Source organism: Vombatus ursinus, unplaced genomic scaffold, assembly GCF_900497805.2.
Source record: "Vombatus ursinus unplaced genomic scaffold, bare-nosed wombat genome assembly UNPS02005659.1, whole genome shotgun sequence".
Taxonomy (NCBI): domain Eukaryota; kingdom Metazoa; phylum Chordata; class Mammalia; order Diprotodontia; family Vombatidae; genus Vombatus; species Vombatus ursinus.
The window spans coordinates 9,063,017-9,082,767 of NW_020945437.1; the positions used below are offsets into that span (position 1 = coordinate 9,063,017).

General features: G+C 40.3%; 1 protein-coding gene and 1 pseudogene across 11 annotated transcripts in view; both read left to right on the forward strand.

Moving 5' to 3' along the window:
* SYTL2 (synaptotagmin like 2) overlaps nucleotides 1–14,593 on the forward strand; it is a 147,556-nt gene extending 132,963 nt beyond the window's left edge. For 10 of the 11 annotated variants that reach the window (XM_027848265.1, XM_027848268.1, XM_027848267.1 and 7 more), the window contains 3 exons: nucleotides 8,990–9,089; nucleotides 9,840–10,045; nucleotides 13,455–14,593. In XM_027848265.1, the coding sequence (XP_027704066.1) occupies nucleotides 8,990–9,089; nucleotides 9,840–10,045; nucleotides 13,455–13,600 (452 nt within the window). In that variant the 3' untranslated portion in view covers nucleotides 13,601–14,593. Of the gene's footprint in view, nucleotides 1–8,989; nucleotides 9,090–9,839; nucleotides 10,046–13,454 lie in introns of those variants that run through there. The other variant, XM_027848263.1, reaches the window with a different exon arrangement.
* On the forward strand, nucleotides 4,571–6,595 carry LOC114032805 (annotated as a pseudogene).
* Nucleotides 14,594–19,751: the final 5,158 nt, after the last annotated feature.

The window sequence follows — 19,751 nt, forward strand, 5'->3', positions numbered from 1 at the left end:
TTTTCCCCCTCATTCTGCTCTCTGGGTCCAAGCAGAGCAAACCTCATCCTCCTTTTATTTGATAGTCCTACATGTACTTGAACATGGCTTTCCTGTCTCTCCTCAAGTCTTCTCTTATCCAGGCTAAAGTCTCTCATTTTCTCCAGCAGTTCTCATATAGCATTATCTCCAGTCTTTTCACCCTTCCTGATCACTCCCTTCAGTCAACCAATATCCTCAAAAAGTGACAGCCAAAACTGAATACTCTTTCCCAGATGTAGGCTGACCAAGGCACAGTAGAGCACCTCCTTCATTTGGAATACTGTGCATCGCTTCATCCCAAATAAGATCACATTAGGTTTCCCAGCTTCCATATCATCCTGTTGACTAACATTGAGCATGTAGTCCACAAAATATTCCCAGAACTACTATCTAGGCATGACTCACCCATCTTATACTTGTGAATTTGACAATAAAATTACTAGTACTAGTACTGAAGTACTAGACTTTACAATAATACCTATTAAATTTCATTGTTTAGCCCAACATTCTATCTTGCTATTATCTTTTTAGATCCTGACTCTATTATCCATTGTTCTAGGTATCTCCATCTTTATAGCATCTACAATTTTGGTAGCCATGCCATCTATGCCTTTATCCATGTCTCTGATAAGATATTAAGGAGCACAGAGCCAAACATAGATGCTGTATTCAAGATTTCATTTGAAGGTGACATCTTCATTAATGACTTCTTTTGGGTTCCGTTCATTCAGCTAGTTCTGAGTCTGCTTAAGAGTACTAAAATCTACTCCACATTTTTCTGTCTTACACACAAGAATTTCAAGAGGGACTGTCAAATGTTTTGCTGAAATCTTTCCCAGCCTTGTGTGGTCTTGAAATTTGATAAGTATGCTGCCTTTGTCTTAATCCATTTTTGTATAAATAAAATTGTAGACCATTACAGGGCTGTATTTTGCAATTAGAATTCTATAGTAAGTCATCCAAGTATTTACTCTTTAGGTACATAGTTAAGAAATTAAATGGTTAAGTAGTTAGAAAAAATACCACTGAATCCTTGTTAACACTTCTTATCTTAACAAAGGGGTTGCAGTGGCTTCAGCATGTGGAGTTGATCACAAGAACTAGTCTGGTTTGCAGACAGGACTTCCATGGAGATGGCTTGACTACCATCAAGTTTAGATACTGTTCCTAACTGGCGGTTAGATGAAAAAGAGAGCATTCTGGGATAGTCAGGCACTAGGACTTTTTCTTCCAAAGAAAAGGAAAGCATCTTTGTCCTGCGGTCCCCGTAGACCTTACCAATGCTTTACCGGTGAGAAATGACACATCTCCCTGAGGTACTCAAGTATATCTCAATCCCCTATTTCATCCCTCTCTGCCTACAGCACATAAACATGGTCCTAGGAGGGCAGAGAAGTTAAGATGCACTCCATTACTTCCATGCTTCTGTCATCACAGGTCATTCCCACCTAGCCATCCTGTGGGTGTCTCTTAAATAGGTTCTCCTGTAAAGGCTTCACAGTTTATTTACCCAGCATGCAGAAGGGAACTATTCCCTATCATTCTTTCCACTTGCATACCCCAAATAAAATCATTTCTGAAAAAAAAAAGAATTTTGTTCCATGAATTTAAATTCTTGATATTGTGAATATTAATATGTTTCTAACTTTTCTTGTAGTATGACATTTGGTAAACAATTTTTATCCATACTATGCTTATTTCTATTTATCAGTTCTTTCTCTGGAGGTGGGTAGCATCTTCCTTCATAGATCCTTTATAGTTGATCTGACTATTTTATAATACTCAGAATAACTTGTTTGTTCACAAATATTTTTTGAATAATATTGCTGTAACATATATGTACATATATAACATATACATCCATGCATATATACACATACACATCTCCAAAATGGCAAAAACAAAGTGTGCCTAAAGGAACTCCCTTAGAAAAACTCCTTATAGCATAGGATAAAGGAGAGCTCCCCAATGTGCTAGGGATGGAAAATAAAAGAGAGAGCGAAATCTCTGTGATATTTGGTCTAAAACAACAATTAATTCAACTAGGGAATCATTGTGGCCCCCATATGCATTTTTTAATTATCAGAAATTGAAAGATTTAAGGCTTTATTATAGCAAACAGAAGCCCAAACTGGTCCTGCCACTAAAACTCAGTTATCTGATAGCATCAGCTCAGTCTTTCCCCCAATTCTTTTTCTGCTCCCTTACCCTGCATATCCTCTTCTTACCCACTCCTCTGACCTGCTACCTCTTTGATCTAGTCTCCAGATTTCCAGCCTGTCTTAACCCCTCCTTCTCCAGTTCTCTTGACTCCGCTTCTCCCTTATCTAATTACCTTGCCTTGCCAGCTGGAAATAGCTTCCTAAGCAAGGGAGACAGGGAAGGGCTGTGGATCTCCAAGATAGTTTTTCTTTTCCCTAGACCCCAAGATCCTAGCCTGACTTCTTTCCAGGTGCTCCCTTCCATCCCTCTTTTCTACCAGTTTTAGAAGTTGAATATCTTTAGAAGTTGAATAAGGTAATCTTAACAAATGCTAACTGGCTGACTGAAGTTAAGGGTAGAAAGAAATTTTGTTTTAACTTGGGGCAGCAGCTAGAGGGTAAGTTTTCTTCCTAGTTTTGAGACTGAAACTTTAATTAGGAAATGATCTTGAATACTAAAAGTCAGTAAATTCAAATGTAACTGGATCCCCAAACTAAAATTTGTAGATTATATTTGATTTGAATCTTAAGAACTGTCTGGCTTGTTGGCCACCAAAACTGAATTTTAAATGTTAACCCTTTCCTAGTTTCATGAAAAGGGGAAGCTTATTAAGGAAGGGACTTTGAAATTCATGAAATTTATTGGTTGGGCGATAATTTTTTTGTTCTTTTAGAACCTGAGGTCCTAATCCCAGTTATCCACATAACCCCATGTTAGCCTTAAGGTTGGAGACACGTTCACTTGATAATGAAGCCTTTAAATTTTAAATGTTGTTGGGGGTTTCAGCATCTTCCTATATTGTCTTCTAGTATGGTTTCCCTGGATTCCTTTTTCATTTTTGTAGAACAACTCCTTTCTCCTCATGTCTAAATCCCCTTGTAAACCTAATGGGAAGAGATCCTTGTAAAAACTTAGGGCTACAATTCCTTGGTCTCTGATGGTGTTCTGTTCCCTACAATTGCTCACTCAATATCTGACCTCAGAGCAGAATGTTTAAAACTGCAAAAATAAATGTTTGTTTTTTAAGGAATACTTTGACCGAGGTTTCTCGATAGTGGCCTTATGTATGTTACTCTTGTAAGAACTCTTTGTAGAAGAAATGTTCAGAATTTGAAAATACAGTTCCCTTGATTTAGAACAGAATATTAGCTCTCTCCCAATTCTGAAAAGTAAAGAGTAAATAGACAGAAAAGAGAGTAAGTGTGGTTTAATTTGGAAAAAATGCTTTGAGTTGATCTTTATAAAGGACGTGCCAGACCTCAAGTGTCAATTGAGCAGTGAAGTCTTTTGCAAGCTGCTAACTAGGGCTGAGAGAACTCAGAATCCCACCTGTGCTTCAGAAGAGGTATAAGCTACTACAGGCCTCCTAAAGATTTTTGTAATTACTAAGAACATCTTAATGGATTTTTGAGGGTTTTATTCCACAAACATCTTCAATATAGTGGGACTAGGAATAGGCAATTCAGGTTTCTATCCCCTTCTGGGAGAATGAGAGAAGAGATTTGATCTCCTAGAAAGTATTTGAATTGTGACTAATCAAGCAATAGAGTTTAGTAATGATAGGTAACTTAGGGGAAAGGTCACCTGAGTTGAAATCACCTATACAACTGAGAAAGTAAAGATTTGAGTAAGTCACCGGATTTGTTTAACAACATGTGCTAAAATTATAAAGAGAAATTCATGGAGTGAATATACTCTGAGAGATGGTTGAATATGAAAAATATAGGAATTGAGTGAGTAAAATGAATGTTTAAGAGGAGAATATCAAGGAAAGAAGGAAAGTATGGTTTTCCAGACCACTGGAGGGATAATGTGTGTGTGTGTGTGTGTGTGTGTGTGTGTGTGTGTGTGTGTGTGTACGTACATACATATATATGTACATACAGATATATATGTATATGTGTGTGTATTTATGAGTGAGAGAGAGACAGAGATTATAGGAAGAAAATGTAAGCATGCTGAGATCACTGGCTTACAAAGGAATAACTTAGCCAGAGAAATCCTGAATGGAATGGTTTCCCTTGCCCAGATTACTAGAGGCTGCTTTAGTGTGGGTTCACACCCCTCTCCCCTCCCAGAAGGAGTTGTGAACTCTTAGCCCACCACCTCGTTAGATATCCCCCAAAATCAGGATTGCTGTTCGTTGTTTGCTGTCAGGGAGGCAGACCAGGATATAAAGGAGGCTGAGAGAGACTCTCCCTGCTCCCCTCGCATCTTTGGTCACTGTGAAAGAGAGACCATTGACTTCAATTTCTTGATTGAGTCAGGGCAGTCTCAGAGACCGTAAAGGTTTGTCACCTGCGGACTGGAGCCGGCTCTGAAGGTATCTCGGCCCATACGTGAAAACATGGCAGCCTCCACCACAGCTGGAGAGCTGTGGGATCCCCAGAGTGGCAGGCATGGAAACCAAAGCCCCTGCTGAAATGCAGATCACAGCAGAGCAGCTTTTAAGGGAAGCTAAAGAAAGAGAGCTTGAGCTTCTTTCACCACCCCCTCAACAGAAGATCCCGGATGAAGAAAAGTGAAATGATTACAAACTAAGGAAAAGAAGGACCATTGAGGACAATACGAGGAGGAATAGAACTATGATTAGTAACTGGATAGAGTATGCCCGATGGTAAGAGAGGCTAAAAGAAATTAAAAGAGCCCGTTCCATATACAAGCGTGCCTTAGACGTTGACTGCAGAAATATCACTCTCTGGCTAAGATATGCAGAAATGGAAATGGAAGATTCGACAAAGGAAACCATGCCCAAAATGTCTGGCATTGGGCCATTACAACTTCTCCCCAGGTCAACCAGTTCTGGCACAAATACACTTATATGGAGGAGATGTTGGGAAATATTGCAGGAGGTAGTAGGCAAATATTTGAACGCTAGATGGAATGGCGGCCTGAGGACCGAGTCTGGCCCTCCTTTATCAACTTTGAACTGAGATATAATGAAGTGGATCAGGCACGATGTTTACCAGCGATTTGTCTTTGTGCACCCTGATGTTAAAAACTGAGTCAAGTATGCTCACTTTGAAGAAAAACATGACTACTTTGCTCATGCACGGAAAGCATATGAAAGAGCTGTGGAATTCTTTAGAGAAGAGCACATGGATGAACGTCTCTATGTGGCCTTAGCAAAGTTTGAAGAAAATTAAAAATTTGAAAGGGCATGAGTGATCTACACATATGCTGTGGACAGAATTTCAAAGCAGGCAGCCCAAGAGCTCTTTAAAAATGACACACTTTTTGAAAAGAAATTTGGAGATAGGCAAGGTATTGAAGACATCATTGTGAGAAGATGGAGATTCCAGTACGAAGAGGAGGTAAAGACCAATCTACAAAATTATGATGCCTGGTTTGATTATTTGCAATTGGTGGAAAGGGATGCAGAGGAACCAGACCCTGTGCAAGAGATGTATGAAAGGGCCATCACCAATGTGCCACCAATCCAAGAGAAGAGGAACTGGAAGCAGTATGTATGCCTCTGGATCAACTATGCACTTTATGAAGAGTTGGAGGCAAAGGATCCAGACAAGACCAGGCAGGTATATCAAGCTTGTCTCAGACTGATTCCTCACAAAAGTTTACATTTACTAAAATATGGTAACTGTATGCCCAGTTTGAAGTAAGACAGAAAAATCTATCATTTGTCAGAAGAGTTTTGGGAACATTTATTGGCAAATGTCCCAAAAACAAATTATTTAAAGTCTACATTGAGTTGGAGCTGTAGCTTCAAGAATTTGACTGGTGCCAGAAACTTTATGAAAAGTTCCTAGAATTTGCACCAGAAAATTGCACATAATGGATCAAATTTGCCAATTAGAGACAATTCTTGGAGATATCAAGAAAGCCTGGGAGGTCTATGAGCTACCTATTGGCCAACTGCGGTTAGACATGCTAGATGGAAATCCTACCATGATTTTGAACAAGAAGAATCTGAAAAAGCAAGAAGTCTCTACTGGAGATTGCTGCAACGAACACAGCATCTTAAGGTATGGATCAGTTTTGCCCAATTTGAGCTGTCTGTAGGAAATGAAGACAGGTTAACTCGATGCAGACAGATTTATGAAGAAGCCAACAAAACTATGAGAAACAGTGAAGAGAAGGAAGAAGTACTCATGTTATTAGAATCCTGGCAAAACTTTGAAGATAAATTTGGAACAGAATCTAAACAAGGAGAGAGTGGACAAACTCATGCCAGAGAAAGTTAAGAAGAGAAGAAAAGTACAGGCAGGAGATGGGTCTGATGTTGTCTGGGAAGAGTACAGCAAACCAACCCAACTTCAAACTGCTGGCCATGACCAAACTTTGGAAGAAACAGCAGCAAGAGGATGCTACAGAGCAAGACCCAGAGGAGGACATGGATGAGAGCAAATCTTGACTTTTTCCATGTTGTTGCATTTTGGTTATTTTTATAAATTTCTACTCTGGTAATCATTGTGATTTAAGAAACTTTTGCACAGTATTTTTTTTAATCAGTGGTGAACCTTATACATTTGCTGTGCTATGCCTTTAAAATATTGCTGAGCCAGCATTGAGGAGATTGTAAATAAAGGCTATAACATTTCTTCATTACAACAAAGATTTCTCTGTTTTGGAGATAATATTTAAGGTCTTTTCAAAATACAGAATTTTTTACATGTCAAAAAAATTAAGTTTATTAATCAGAGAGATTCAAAAGTGGAAGAGCTAGCTTTATACCTAGCTAGAATGGGAACAATCAACTTACATTAAAGATCGGCTTATGTTAAGAAAGTAAGTGGCACCTCAATTTGTTCAGTTGCATTCAAGCTATGTGTAATAGCATGATTTCCTTTGTAAGGTAATTGGGAAATACATCTGACTAAATTAATAACATCTGATTAGCATTGAATTTTGTCCCAGGCTCCCAAGCACCCTCTGTCCAAAATGGCCACCACCGACCCCTCAGCACCATACAACCCCAGTTTTCCACCTTCACAATTACCTCCAATTTAGACTATTCCTCTCTACCCTCCTCGAGGGCTTTGAATGCTGCTGTCAGTTGCCCTCCTCCCACTGTGCCCCAAGGTGGGCAATCACCTGTGCATTTCCCATCTTCACACCTGGCATGCCTCCTGTGGGAGGATTGAAACATGTCACTTGGATGAAATAACATGATGCCTTTTCTCCCCAATACTCCTTTAAAAAATCAAAACCTAAATATTTTCTTGTTTTTTTTTGTTTTGTTTTTAATCACCTTTGAAGTCTAGTTTAAATGGCAAGTAGTTGAAGAACAGGGTACCTTGTATAACGCTACACAGCTACACTGTGGAAAGAGAATGGAATGGTGAAGTTGAACTCTAGTGGGCCTTCTTCAGTGTGGCTTCTTGTAGAGCCAATTAGAGTCTAGCTTTATACACTTGATGAGGTTAAAGTCACTTGTTGCTACACTGGATTACCTTCTACTAGTGAACATGTGAACAGGCTATATTGGCTCAATAGTTATCTGTGAAGAGTAAATTTCCTTTTAGAAATCAATGTGTACTTTTCTGAAAAATAAGTTTTAAATCCAGTATCATCTAAAGTCAAAACTCCATTTTTTTCAGTAATACTCTCTAGTGATACATGATGCTGTGCTTCCACTGCATCCAGGGCCATCTCTGGTCATTCTGATCTGTATCTGGCCACTAGACCCAGATGGCTGTGGAGGAGAAAGTGAGGCTGGTGACTTTACACAGCCCTCCCTCACTCAAATCCCATTCACTCCCATGTCATGGCATCACCTCCCTGAACAAAGGACAAACAGTAACAGAAAACATTCGAATACCAGTACAGCCTTCAAGCTGTTCTCCTCTCATCCCTCTTGCTCACTACGTGACTAGCTCATCTCCTTTTCAAACCATACATGTGTTTCATGTATCACAGGAGCATCACTACTTATGTGTTCCGATTTTTCCGACAATGTATCAATTCATGGATCACCGGACAAGAACTTTACATTTAGAGTACCATCACTTAATATTTATGGACTCTACAGACTGTGTGATTCTAAGTAACGTCTTCCCCATAGCCACCTACTAGTTCCCATTTCGTTATTCATGAAACATTAGGGGTTTGAAAAGATGGTCCAAAGGATTTGTGCTAAACATTCTTTAATGGCACTTTAAGCAGTGAAGAAATGCAAAGCATTATGAGTAATATTAAATTACTTTTGAACTTCACAAAACATTTTTTTATTGTTGTTGAAAGGGGTTCATAGAATGAAAAAAAATTTTGGGAACCACTGAGATCCTCTTAGCACAGTCACCACAGAGGGCCACACAGCAGCAAGGGCCATTCTAAATTTTTTTCTTTGTTGGAGTATTCCAATGTATTATAATAAGTATTATAATATAAACAACATTATATTTACATATTTATTATATATTTATATTAAATATGTTTAATTATGTTATGTTATGTGTTATATAATGATATATATGTAAATAATTATATAATAATATGTAACATAGTATAATATATAATAATCCTTGAGGATAGGAACTTTCCATCACTTTCTCTTCATATTTCCAAGTGCCATATGTATAGTGGCCACTTACTAAATATTTGTGGGGTTGGATTAGATTGGTATCCCCTTCCCTGGGGACAGATTAGAGAGGGACAAGATAGATGCCTTTAATAAGATTGTGAATTCTGAGAGGACTGTAGAATATTTGGACTAAAGTAGATACTGCCTGTGAGCCCAAGCTATCAAAAGCAGTATAGCCAGGCAGAGATTTTTGAGAGTGTTCTTTCTCTCATTTTATTGTTGCAGGTAAAAAACTTGCTACAACTGGAGAAGTGCACATCTGGGTGAAGGAATGCATTGATCTACCCCACCTCCGGGGAAACCACCTGAATTCTTTTGTCAAATGGTAACATCACTCTCAGGGTTGCTTTGCTCTTGGGGCTGTTGTACAACAGGTTTGGGTAGCCAGCTTTATTTTTCTACATGTTGATCTTGAATCTCGTAGACCATAGGTTAAACAAATTTACTTTTGAGAGATAGTGAAGTATGTATGCGCAAGGCTTGTTTTAGCATTAAAGTTGGCAAGAGACAAGGTAATTTTGCAAATAATCTTCACTAGCACTTTCCTATACAGCCAACTTTCTACTAACTATATGTCAGTGATCTCCCTTGCGGATTATTTGTGGGCTTTTTTCCATTGTCCCCTTAGCATACTTGCAAGCCACCTGCCCTGTCAGCCCTGCCAGTGTGAACTTACGGGAAAATAAATATGTTTTACTATTAGCTTAACTAAAATATAATGGAAATAAGGAGTGGGGATGGGGGGAGTCATCTAACTCATTGGAAGCAGCCAAGCTTCCACTCTTACTTGTATTTGTATACCCAATGCCTAGCATAATACCCAACACATAGTAGGCATGTAATAAATGCTTGTTGATTGATTTTTGTAAACCGTTGATATTCCCTCCTCTTTCATAGATAATTAAGGAGTAATTATATTATCCTTTTTAAAAAGGTCATAATTGCCCCTTGTCTAACCCTCCCCCCAGTCCTATATGCCTGTACTGAGTTACATAGCTGTATTGTGAGTAGAAAGGATACAAACACATTGAATGACTTATGAAATGTGGCCTCACCGTATTATTTCTCTTTGAAGTACCATCCTGCCAGATACAAGTAGGAAAAGTCGTCAGAAGACAAGGGCTGTAGGAAAAACAACCAATCCTCTCTTCAACCACACAATGGTCTATGATGGTTTTAGGCCTGCAGATTTAAAAGAAGCCTGTGTAGAGCTAACCGTCTGGGATCACCACAAATTAACTAATCAGTTTTTGGGAGGACTACGCATAGGCTTTGGAACAGGTATGACTTCTTACATGTTGCAGCTTAACATGAGCCAGAAACTCCAGTGGGCTCATAATTTATCAAAATTCATTTTTGTTTTATTTTCTATCTTTATTTTTTTTAAATTAAATGAAAATTCATCTTTACTTTCCTCCACCTCCTTATCTTCCATTGAGAAAGTGAGAAAAACAAAACCCTATTACGAATATGTATAGTCATGCAAAACAAATTCCCAGATTGGCCATTTCAAAATAGAAATTGAAAAAGTAAGTGTGTGTGTGTGTAGCTATATTTTAAATATATCACCTCTCTTTTAGGAGGTGGGTGGCCTATTTTCTCATGAGTCCTCTGGCATTGCGGTTAGTCATTGTGTTGATCAAAGTTCCTAAAACTTTCAAAATAGATTGTCTTTATAGTATTATTTCTCTGAAACCATGCCCTTCATTATTTCTTGTGGCACAGTGGCATTCCATCACATACAGATATCATAACTTGCTCAGACATTCCCCAATCGATGAACAGACACTCAGTTTCTGATTCTTTGCCACCACAAAAAGAGCTGCTATAAATATTTTTTATGTATCAGTCCTTTTCTGCTTTTCTGTTGTCTCTTTGGGGTATAGATCTATGAGTACTATTGATGGATCAAAGGTGTTGCACAATATAATAACTTTTTTGAACAATTGCTTTTCAGAATAACCAGATCAGTTCACAGCTCCACCAACAGTGCATTAATCTGCCCATTTTCCGACAGCCCTTAGACATTTGTCATTTTCCTTTTTATTCAATTTTGCCAATCTGTTGGGTGTGAGGTATGGTACCTCAGGATTGTTTTAAATTGCATTTTTCCAATTACTGATGATTTAAAGCAGATGATTTAAAGCAGAGGTGTCGAGCTCACATGGCTCTATGAAACTCCCAATTGCCACCTGAACCAGATTAAAATGCAAACGGGAAATGTTTAACAAAATTAATAAATGTACAGTGCAACATAGATAATGTTAATTTGTGCTTTTCTAAGTCAATATGTAACTGCAGGGATCTATTTCTATTTGAGTTTGAGACCACTAATTTAGAGCATTTTTTAATATGGCTAATTGATAGGTTTGATTTCTTCCTCTGAGAACTGCCTGTTCAGATCCTTTGGCCATTTATCAATTGGGGAATGAGCCCCATGGGATTTTTTTTTTAACATTGCCCCCTGAAATACAGAGAAATGAGATCAAGTTTTGCTCATCACAAGCTAGAAATTTCTGTATATGTCTTTCTCTCTCTCTCTTTTTCTTCCTTCTTTCCTTTTGTTCTTTCCTTTTCCTTCTTTTTCTTCCTTTCTTTTTTCCTTCTTTGTTTTTTTCTCTCTTCTTTTTTCTTTATTTCCTTCTTTCCTCTCTCCCTCCTTCCCTCCTTTTGTTCCATTTATCTATTTTCTATACATGTGTGCATATGTGTGTATACACATATAGACACACATGCAAAAATTAAGATTTGCAGCAAACCTTAAAGATCAGCTAGTCCATTCCTTTAGTTTACAGATGAGAAAAACTGAAGCCTTGAAAAACTGAAATCTGAACCCAAGTCCTTTCTAAATTCAATACTCTTCTGTATAGTTATTTTACTTTTGTGGAATTTTGGTTACAAATATTATTCTAAAATTCTTGGAAAAATCAATTCTTTCTCTATGACCTTCTTGATAAAGAGTGTTTATATCTTCATAGGCAGGGCATGAAGAAACTGGTGTGTTTGTCCCCTTGGTCTCAGTAGAATTCATTTTACTCAAGTAGGAAGATTGTTGGATGCAGGTGTAGGACTGTGCAAATGAGCATGGAAAATTAGAGGGGAAAGTGATAAACTACATAGGGCCTTTGATCAGAAAAGCTATGAAATAAGTGAGATGTGGAAGCAATGAAATCATGGTAAAAAGAGACCTAAACTAGAAATCAACAGGCTGAGGTTCTTGTCCCAGCCCTGCTATTGATGCGTTGGTGACCTGAGGTCATTTCACTCTCCTCAACCTTTCCTAATCTATAAAATGAGGTGTTTGATGAACATAATTTCTTAGTCCCTCCCAATTCCAATACTCATGGAGTATGTGAAATTATATAAAGGGTCAGGTAGTAAGAAGAACTTTATTGTACAGGGAAAATAAATATGTTACATTCCCATAAGTAATAATTATAATAATAATAACAGATTTTATATAGCGCTTTAAGGTTTGAAAAGTACTTTATAATTATCTAATTTTACCTTCACAACAACCATGGAAGGCAGGTACTATTGTTATCCCTATTGTACATATGAAGACACTGAGTCTGAGAGTGATTAAGTGACTTGCCCAAGATTACATAGCTAATAAGTGTCTGAGACAAGATTTGAACTCGGCTCTTCCTGTCTCTAGGTCTAACACTGTGCCACCCAAGCTATTTGTATGGCTTAGGATGATAAAACCTGAGTTAGAAGGTACAGAACAGATCATCTAGTATGGCCTTCCATCTAATGTTTCTTCACCCTGGCATTCCCTGTAGCTGTTAAATCACAGATCATGACCCTGTCCCTTGTAATGGAAAGAAAGTTGGATTTGTTGTTCACAGACCTGGGGTGGCATACTACCTCTGTTACTTACTACCTGTAGGGCCTTGGGCAAATCTCTTAACCACTCTGGGCTTCCACTGTCTCATCTATAAAATGAGGGGGCTGGACTCAGTGACCACTCAGAGCCCTTTTAGCTTTTGGTCTTTGATTCTGTGATCCTAGGAGGTTGCAGAGAAGAAAGGTAGTGACCTGCATGAGTAGAGTGGAGGTCCTTCTACTAATGAAATCCCAGGTCCCAGCTGCATCCCCAGCTAATTATTACAAAATTCTTTATCCTTCTCCTCCACCTTGGCTCCATGGAAGGTGAGGAGGGCAATGTGGAGTAAGTGTGGAACACTGCATAGAGTGTCAGATTTTTCAGTGTATTGATTGGTCCTACTGAATTTTTTTAAATTATTTTTAATTTTTTTAACAGTTTAAAAATCGTCATAAGGATTGTAACTCTGGGAAGGGAAGGGTAAAGATACTGAGGGAAGTCCAGGTGATGTAAAAACAAGAGATATTTTTTAAAAGAATTCTTTCTTTTACTGAGTTGAAATTTGCCTTTCTGTAACTTTCCCATTATCTGTGCCACAGCTTTCCTCCATTAATGAGGGTAATTGAGAGTACATTATATGGGTTTAACATGTATTTGTGTTTAACTTCATTTTAACATGCATCCGTATACCTCCCTGGTAGAATGTAAGGTCTTTGAGAGCAGGAAACGTTCTATATTTTTGTCTTGGTATCTCCAGGGCCGACCGCAGCACTGGCATGTAGTTGGTACTTAATAAGTGTTTAGCAGATAAAATTGAGTATGCTGCTACTTTTTTAAAAATGCATCCTTCCAATCTTTCAGGTGAAAGTTATGGGACTGAAGTGGACTGGATGGATTCCACTCCAGCAGAAATCTCTCTGTGGGAAAGGATGGTGAACTCACCCAACACTTGGGTTGAAGACATCCTCCCGCTCCGAATGCTGCTCATAGCCAAGCTGACTAAGTAAGAGAGAGCCTCTCAAAGCCCAGGGGCTCCATGGAAAAACGATATCCTCATTTCCCTGTATTAGAAAATGCAGAACAGAGGGCATCACTGGAAATCCCACCACGTGGACAAAGGCCATCATGTAACTTCCCTTGACATCCAGGGCATGTCGAACTGCTAACCTGCATGTGTCCTCGAGCTCCAAACCCAGAGGAATTTGAACAGCAAGCAAACACGCAATCAAGACGTCCCTTGAAATTAAAAGAAGCCCCCTAAGTGTGTCATGATCTGCATGAACTAACGATGCTGCTTCAGAGGGAAAACTGCCAAAGAAATGGGAAATGTGGGTTAGTGTGGTCATGAGCCGATGCTACAGTGCCATCTTTTCTGAGTCTGCCGGGATGGGCTGCATTCCCCCTGTATCTGCTGCTTGATCATCACGTATTCCCTCATTAGTTATAGATGTTTAGGGTATAGAAAGCAGTTGCTGATAAGGGAAGGTAATTAATTATTGTTTTGTTTAAAAAAAAAAAGTAAGCAACAATGATAAGGACATTGGTGAGGAGACAAAGGCTTGGCCACATGTAAGATGAAAATCTAGTTGTAACTCATATTCAAAGGAGGGATTCTGTCTTCAGTGATGCTAAATGTTTACGTACTATCTGGGCAACCTTCATTTTAGACATATTTAGACATACCTATAAGCATATGGAGGTTCCTTGAGTGCATTAAAAAATCTTAGAAGTATGGTGGTGCCATCCACTGGACACAGACGGAACTTCAGCCAAAGTTTTACTTAAATAGGTCTTAAAGACAAGTTTTACAATAGCGTGTGTAAAACACTGATCCTGTAAGGTTCTGGCCTTCCTGTAACTGGGCTAAGTGAAAGCAATGTACTTTGGTTATAGATATGCTTAGGATTAGAACGTAATTGCTAAATTATACTGTTCTTGTTTCCTGTGTATGTGTAATTTTAATAATGTATTTTATAAAACCTTTAGTCTTCAAAATAAATTATAACAAGACTTCATTTGTACCTTGCCTTTGGTCAGTTAGCTTATCCTTTCATTTGAATTGAAATCTTGGATGTTTTCAGCCCCAGAATTCAAACTCTCCACCTGGAGTGGGAACAAGGGGGTTAAGATGAAACCTAGTTTGTTACCTGTCCAGCATTCCAGAAAGCACAGCGGAAGAGCTTGCTAGCTTTTTTTTTTTTTTTTTAAGGCAGTTGGGGTTAAGTGACTTGCCCAGAGTCACATAGCTAGTAAGTATCAAGTGCTTGGTCTGAGGTCAAATTTGAACTCAGGTCCTCCTGACTTCGGGGCCAGTGCCCTATCCACTGCACCACCTAGCTGCTCCGCTTGCTAGCTTTCGATTGGGAGGTTGGGGGATGGGGAGATTGGGAGGCGTGGGAGTAAAGGAGCAGTCAGTGGGGGAATGGAGATTTGGATTTGAACAATGTCAACTAGGAGTTCAGAATCCCTGGGATGGGACGGGTACCCATTTCAGAGTGGAAATATGTTACTCTTTGAAGATGAGTTTAGATCAGTTATCATTTTCCAGAGGGAGTCCTCCTTGGATGAACTTGTCCCAGGGTGTCTCTCAGCGGTGTGTGGCTGGCAATCCAGGGGAAGGAGGAGGTGTGGTAAATCCTGTGGAGCTGCAGACAACAAGAGAGGGTGGCTGCCTGGAGCGTGGTGGAATGGTGAAGAGTAGAGGCCTTCGTTTAACTGGGAACCTTCCTTCTCCTGCTGCACACATCCTCTAACAGAAAGTGGCAAGGGGCCAGGCTGACTCACATCTTCCACAACAGGACTTCTCCTTGTGCTTAAGATTTCCACCCCCTGCTGCACCTGCCTGATCTTCCAGTGCAGGCTGCTAGAGGACAGCCAGGGTGATTTCCACCCACACCAGTGCAAGGCGACTTCCACCTCCTGCTGTACCTGTCAGCCGATCTCCTGCATCCTTCAGGGTAGAGAGTCTGCAGTGCAAGGAGGGACTTTCCCTCTGATCTCAGGCCTTCTATCTCCTGCTGCACCTGTCCTCCGAGGGAAGAAGAAAACAGATTTGACTGCCTAATCTCTAATCTTTGAAGGAAAGAGGAGAGAAACAAGGTCTTCCATCTGACCATAAGCCTTCCATCTCCTGCTGCATTTGCGTCCTGCCTGACTCCAGCTTTTGACAAGAGGAGTAGCACCTTCTGCTCAGTGATGGACATACATATACCTGATATACTCTACACACTCCAGCTATTCTGAACCTCTGTAGGTCATCATCCAAGCCATTCCCCATCCCCTACCACTCAACCACTTATTCCTGTCCCCTCAACTGTTCCACCCCTTATACTGTATCCTCTGGAATTCCCAGGCAACATGAATAAGCAACAAGCATCCCTTCATTCATCCCTTCCCACTCCTTCCATCTTTTAGCAATCACTGAGCCCTGGCTCCCTCTGATATTGCAGCCTCCCTGGCCACCTTTCCCAGTCCTGGCTGCACCTTCATTCAGTATTCTGTGCTCCCTGAGTGAGAAGGGGGAGTTGGATACGCTTTGTTCCCCATTGCCACTTCTAGGTTCTCCCTCTAGTTCCGTCGCTCAGCAGCCTCACCCTTTTTCAGATCTGTACTATTCATATCTACTACCCAATCAAAATCCTGGTAGCTGTTGTCTGCAGACCTCCAAGTCACTCCCTTTCCCTCCTCAACTAGTTCAGTACCTGGCTCACAGTTTGTCTCTCCTTCCCACTTCCTCTCCTCATACTAGGGGATTTCAATATAAATGGAAATTACATTTTCCCTCTTCAACTCTTCCCTCAATTCACTCTGATCTCTCAATTCCTCAACCTACTCACTTCCCATGAGCTACTCCTCCACTCCACTTTAGCCACACACAAAGATGGTCATACTCTTGATCTTGCCATCATCCACAAATGTACCACCTCTATGTTCAGTTCCAAAATCCCTTATCTGACCATAATCTATTGGCTTTCCACTTCTCCATCTGCTTTCCATTACATAACCTATTCTTCATCCTTTGACCTCTCAGTTCTCTCCCAGGCCATGACCCCTGCACTAGCCACTCTTTTTTTGTTTTGTTTTTTGTTTTCTGCATCTTAACTTTTCAGAAAGAGTTCATCTCTGCACTGTCCTCCTTCTCTTGAATCTATGGCCCCTTTGTATCATTAATTGTTACCTGCCAAGTTTCAACCTTGGATAACTGCCACCATGTGCTGCTTTCACTCCTGCACACATGTTGAATGAAGGTAGAGAAAATTGCACAACCATTCTGACTAGGTCCACTACAAATTTATGTTATACAATCTCAACTGGGCCCTCACTGCTGCTAGGCAATCCTACTTACCTCCTTTATCAACTCACTATCCCACTCCCCACAGTGGCTCTTTCAACCTTTTCATTCTTCCTCAAACCAAAGTTACCAGTAATCTCCTAAGTGCCAAATTCAATGACCCTTTCTCAATCCTTATTCTTCTTTATCTCTTTGAAGCCTTTGACACCCTATTCTCCTTAATACTCTCTTCTGTCCAGGTTTTCAGGACTCCACTCTCTTATGATTATCCTACCTATCTGACTACTCCTTATCAGTCTCCTTTGCTGGATCCTCATCACAGTCATGCCTGCTAACCGTAGGTGTCCCACAGGGCTCTGTCCTAGGCCTTTTACTTTTCTCTCTCTCTACTACACTTGGCAATCTCAGCTCCCATGGATTCAGTTATCAACTCTGTGCTGATGATTTTCAAATCTCTCTGTCCTGCCCCAGCTGCTCTGTTGACCTCTAGTCTCACATCTCAAACTGCCTATTAGACATCTCAAATTGGATGTCTTATAGACATCTTTAGCTCAACATGTCCAACTAACTCATCTTTCCCCCTAAACTCTGCCTGCTTCAATCTTCCCTATCACTGTCAAAGGCACCACCACCATCTTCTCATTCTCTCAGGCCCGCAACCTAAATGTCATCCTCAACTCTTCATTTTCTCTCACGCCCTATATCCAGTCTGTTACCAAAGCCTGTTGATTTCACCTCTGCACCATCTCTTATATAGGCCCCCTTCTCTGATCGTGTCACTCCCCTGATGCAGGCCCTTATCACCTCATGCCTGGATCATTGCAATAGCCTGCTGATGTCCCCTGCCTAAAGTCTCTTCCCTCTCCAATCCATACTCCATTTAGCTGCCAAAGAGATTTTTTGGGGATTTTTTTTGTTTGGTTTTTTTTGTTTTGGTGAGGCAATTGGGGTTAAGTGACTTGCCCAGGGTCACACATCTAGTAAGTGTTATGTGTCTGAGACTGGATTTGAACTCATCTCTAGCCACTGTGCCACCTAGCTGCCCCGGCCAAAGTGATTTTCTTAAAGAGTGGTGCAACCATGTCACTTCTCTACTCAATAAATTCCAGTGGTTCCCTATTGTCTCTAGGATCAAATAAATAATTTTCTGTTGGCATTCAAAACCTTTTATAATCTATGTTCCCCTCCCCTACTTTTCCAGTCTTCTTCCACCTTACTCCTCACCCTTTAATCAAATAACGCTGGCCTCCTTGCTGTTCCACAAACAAGAAGTTCTGTCTCTTTGCTCTGGGAATTTTCTCTGATTGTCCCTCATGCCTAGAATTCTCTCCTTCCTTAGCCTTCTGGCTTTCCTGGCTTTCTTCAAGTCCCAACTAAAATCCATTTTCCTACAAGAAGCCTTTCCCAACCCTGCTTAATTCTAGAGATTTCCCTCTCAATTATTTCCTACTTATCTTGTTTGTACATATTTGTTTACCTCTCTTTCCCTTTCAATTGTGAGCCCCTGAAGAAAGGGACTGCCTTTTACAAACTCTTTTTGTATCTCCAGCACTTAGCATAATGGCTAGCGCACTTGATAAATGTTTATTGACTAACTGGTTAATAAACTCAGACTCCACAAAGCAGGCTCTGTGGAGCTGCAAATGACTAGAAAGTGTGCCTTACTGGACTGAGATGAAAAGGATAGAGGAAGTAACTCTTATAACTCAAGAAATAACCGTTTTTGAGAGGAAATAACTATTTATTCTCTTATGCCTCTTCTAGAGTGTGTTGGGGGATGGGGGGATTTTTCTTTCCTCTCCCCTCCCCCATCATCAGTTGTTTTTCCTTCCTTTTCAAAGAGGACCAATGACATTACAGGGGATGTCTTGACTTGCTTGTGAACTAGATTTAAGTGAGGCAGAGTGGCATAAAGTAATCAGCTTCATTCTCTCTTCCCAAGTCATCAAAGTCCCATGGCAGGACAAAAGGCAAGATGACTGGCGATGGCCCCACGTGCTGTGAATGACCTTGGCATCTTTGATGCATTGATCTCTAGGCGCTCCACAACACCTGTTTCAGCCACCTTCGTGACCATTGGAACAAATTGTTCTATTGTGCCAGGGAAAATCTTTACATGGTTGGAGTAGACATCCCCCTAAGTCACCAACAAGTTTGAGACCTGTCAGTTACCCTCAACCTGGTTTAGCCCATCTGCTGAGACAGTTCTCCAGGGTGTGGCCACTGTGCATGCTGCAGCTTCTTGGGGCCACAGGTGACAGTTGGGTGAAGGTGGACACCAAAGGTGGGGCTTAGCAAGCCCTCACACCGGAGGTACATCTTGCTAAAAAGTGACTCACCCAGTAGGAGACAACATACTCTGGAGAGAGCAGGCCTAGAGAGTCCAACAGGGTAACCTGCTTGAAAGATATTCTGCTACCTAGATTCACTGAAAGAAAGGCAAAGACTTTAGAATACTGCAGTGCCATAGGTGTGAACTGGCTTGGTCATATACACCCCCTCAGTATGTGCTTTTCTGCTAGTGTAATTAATCTGTGAGTGTGCCTGCTCTTCCCACTGACACTGTTTTTATTTGTGGAACAGCATACCCCAGAAGTCTACAGGGGCAGTGCTCATAACTTCTATTCTTACAATGCTATTTCAATAAATGCCTTTGCTTTAAGCTGATTGAGTCGTCTGGCTGAATAGTGAAGATAAGTGCATCAGTGGGGGCTCATGTGCTATAGTTTTAGGAGTGAAAACTTATGAAGAACTTTGAACCTGGGGAAGTTGTCCCCTAGGGGATCCAACCTACAAGCATGAATCAAGAAGGTGGTTAGATAAAAGGGGGCACTTTAATTAATCTCTTTTCAACTTTCCCATCAGGA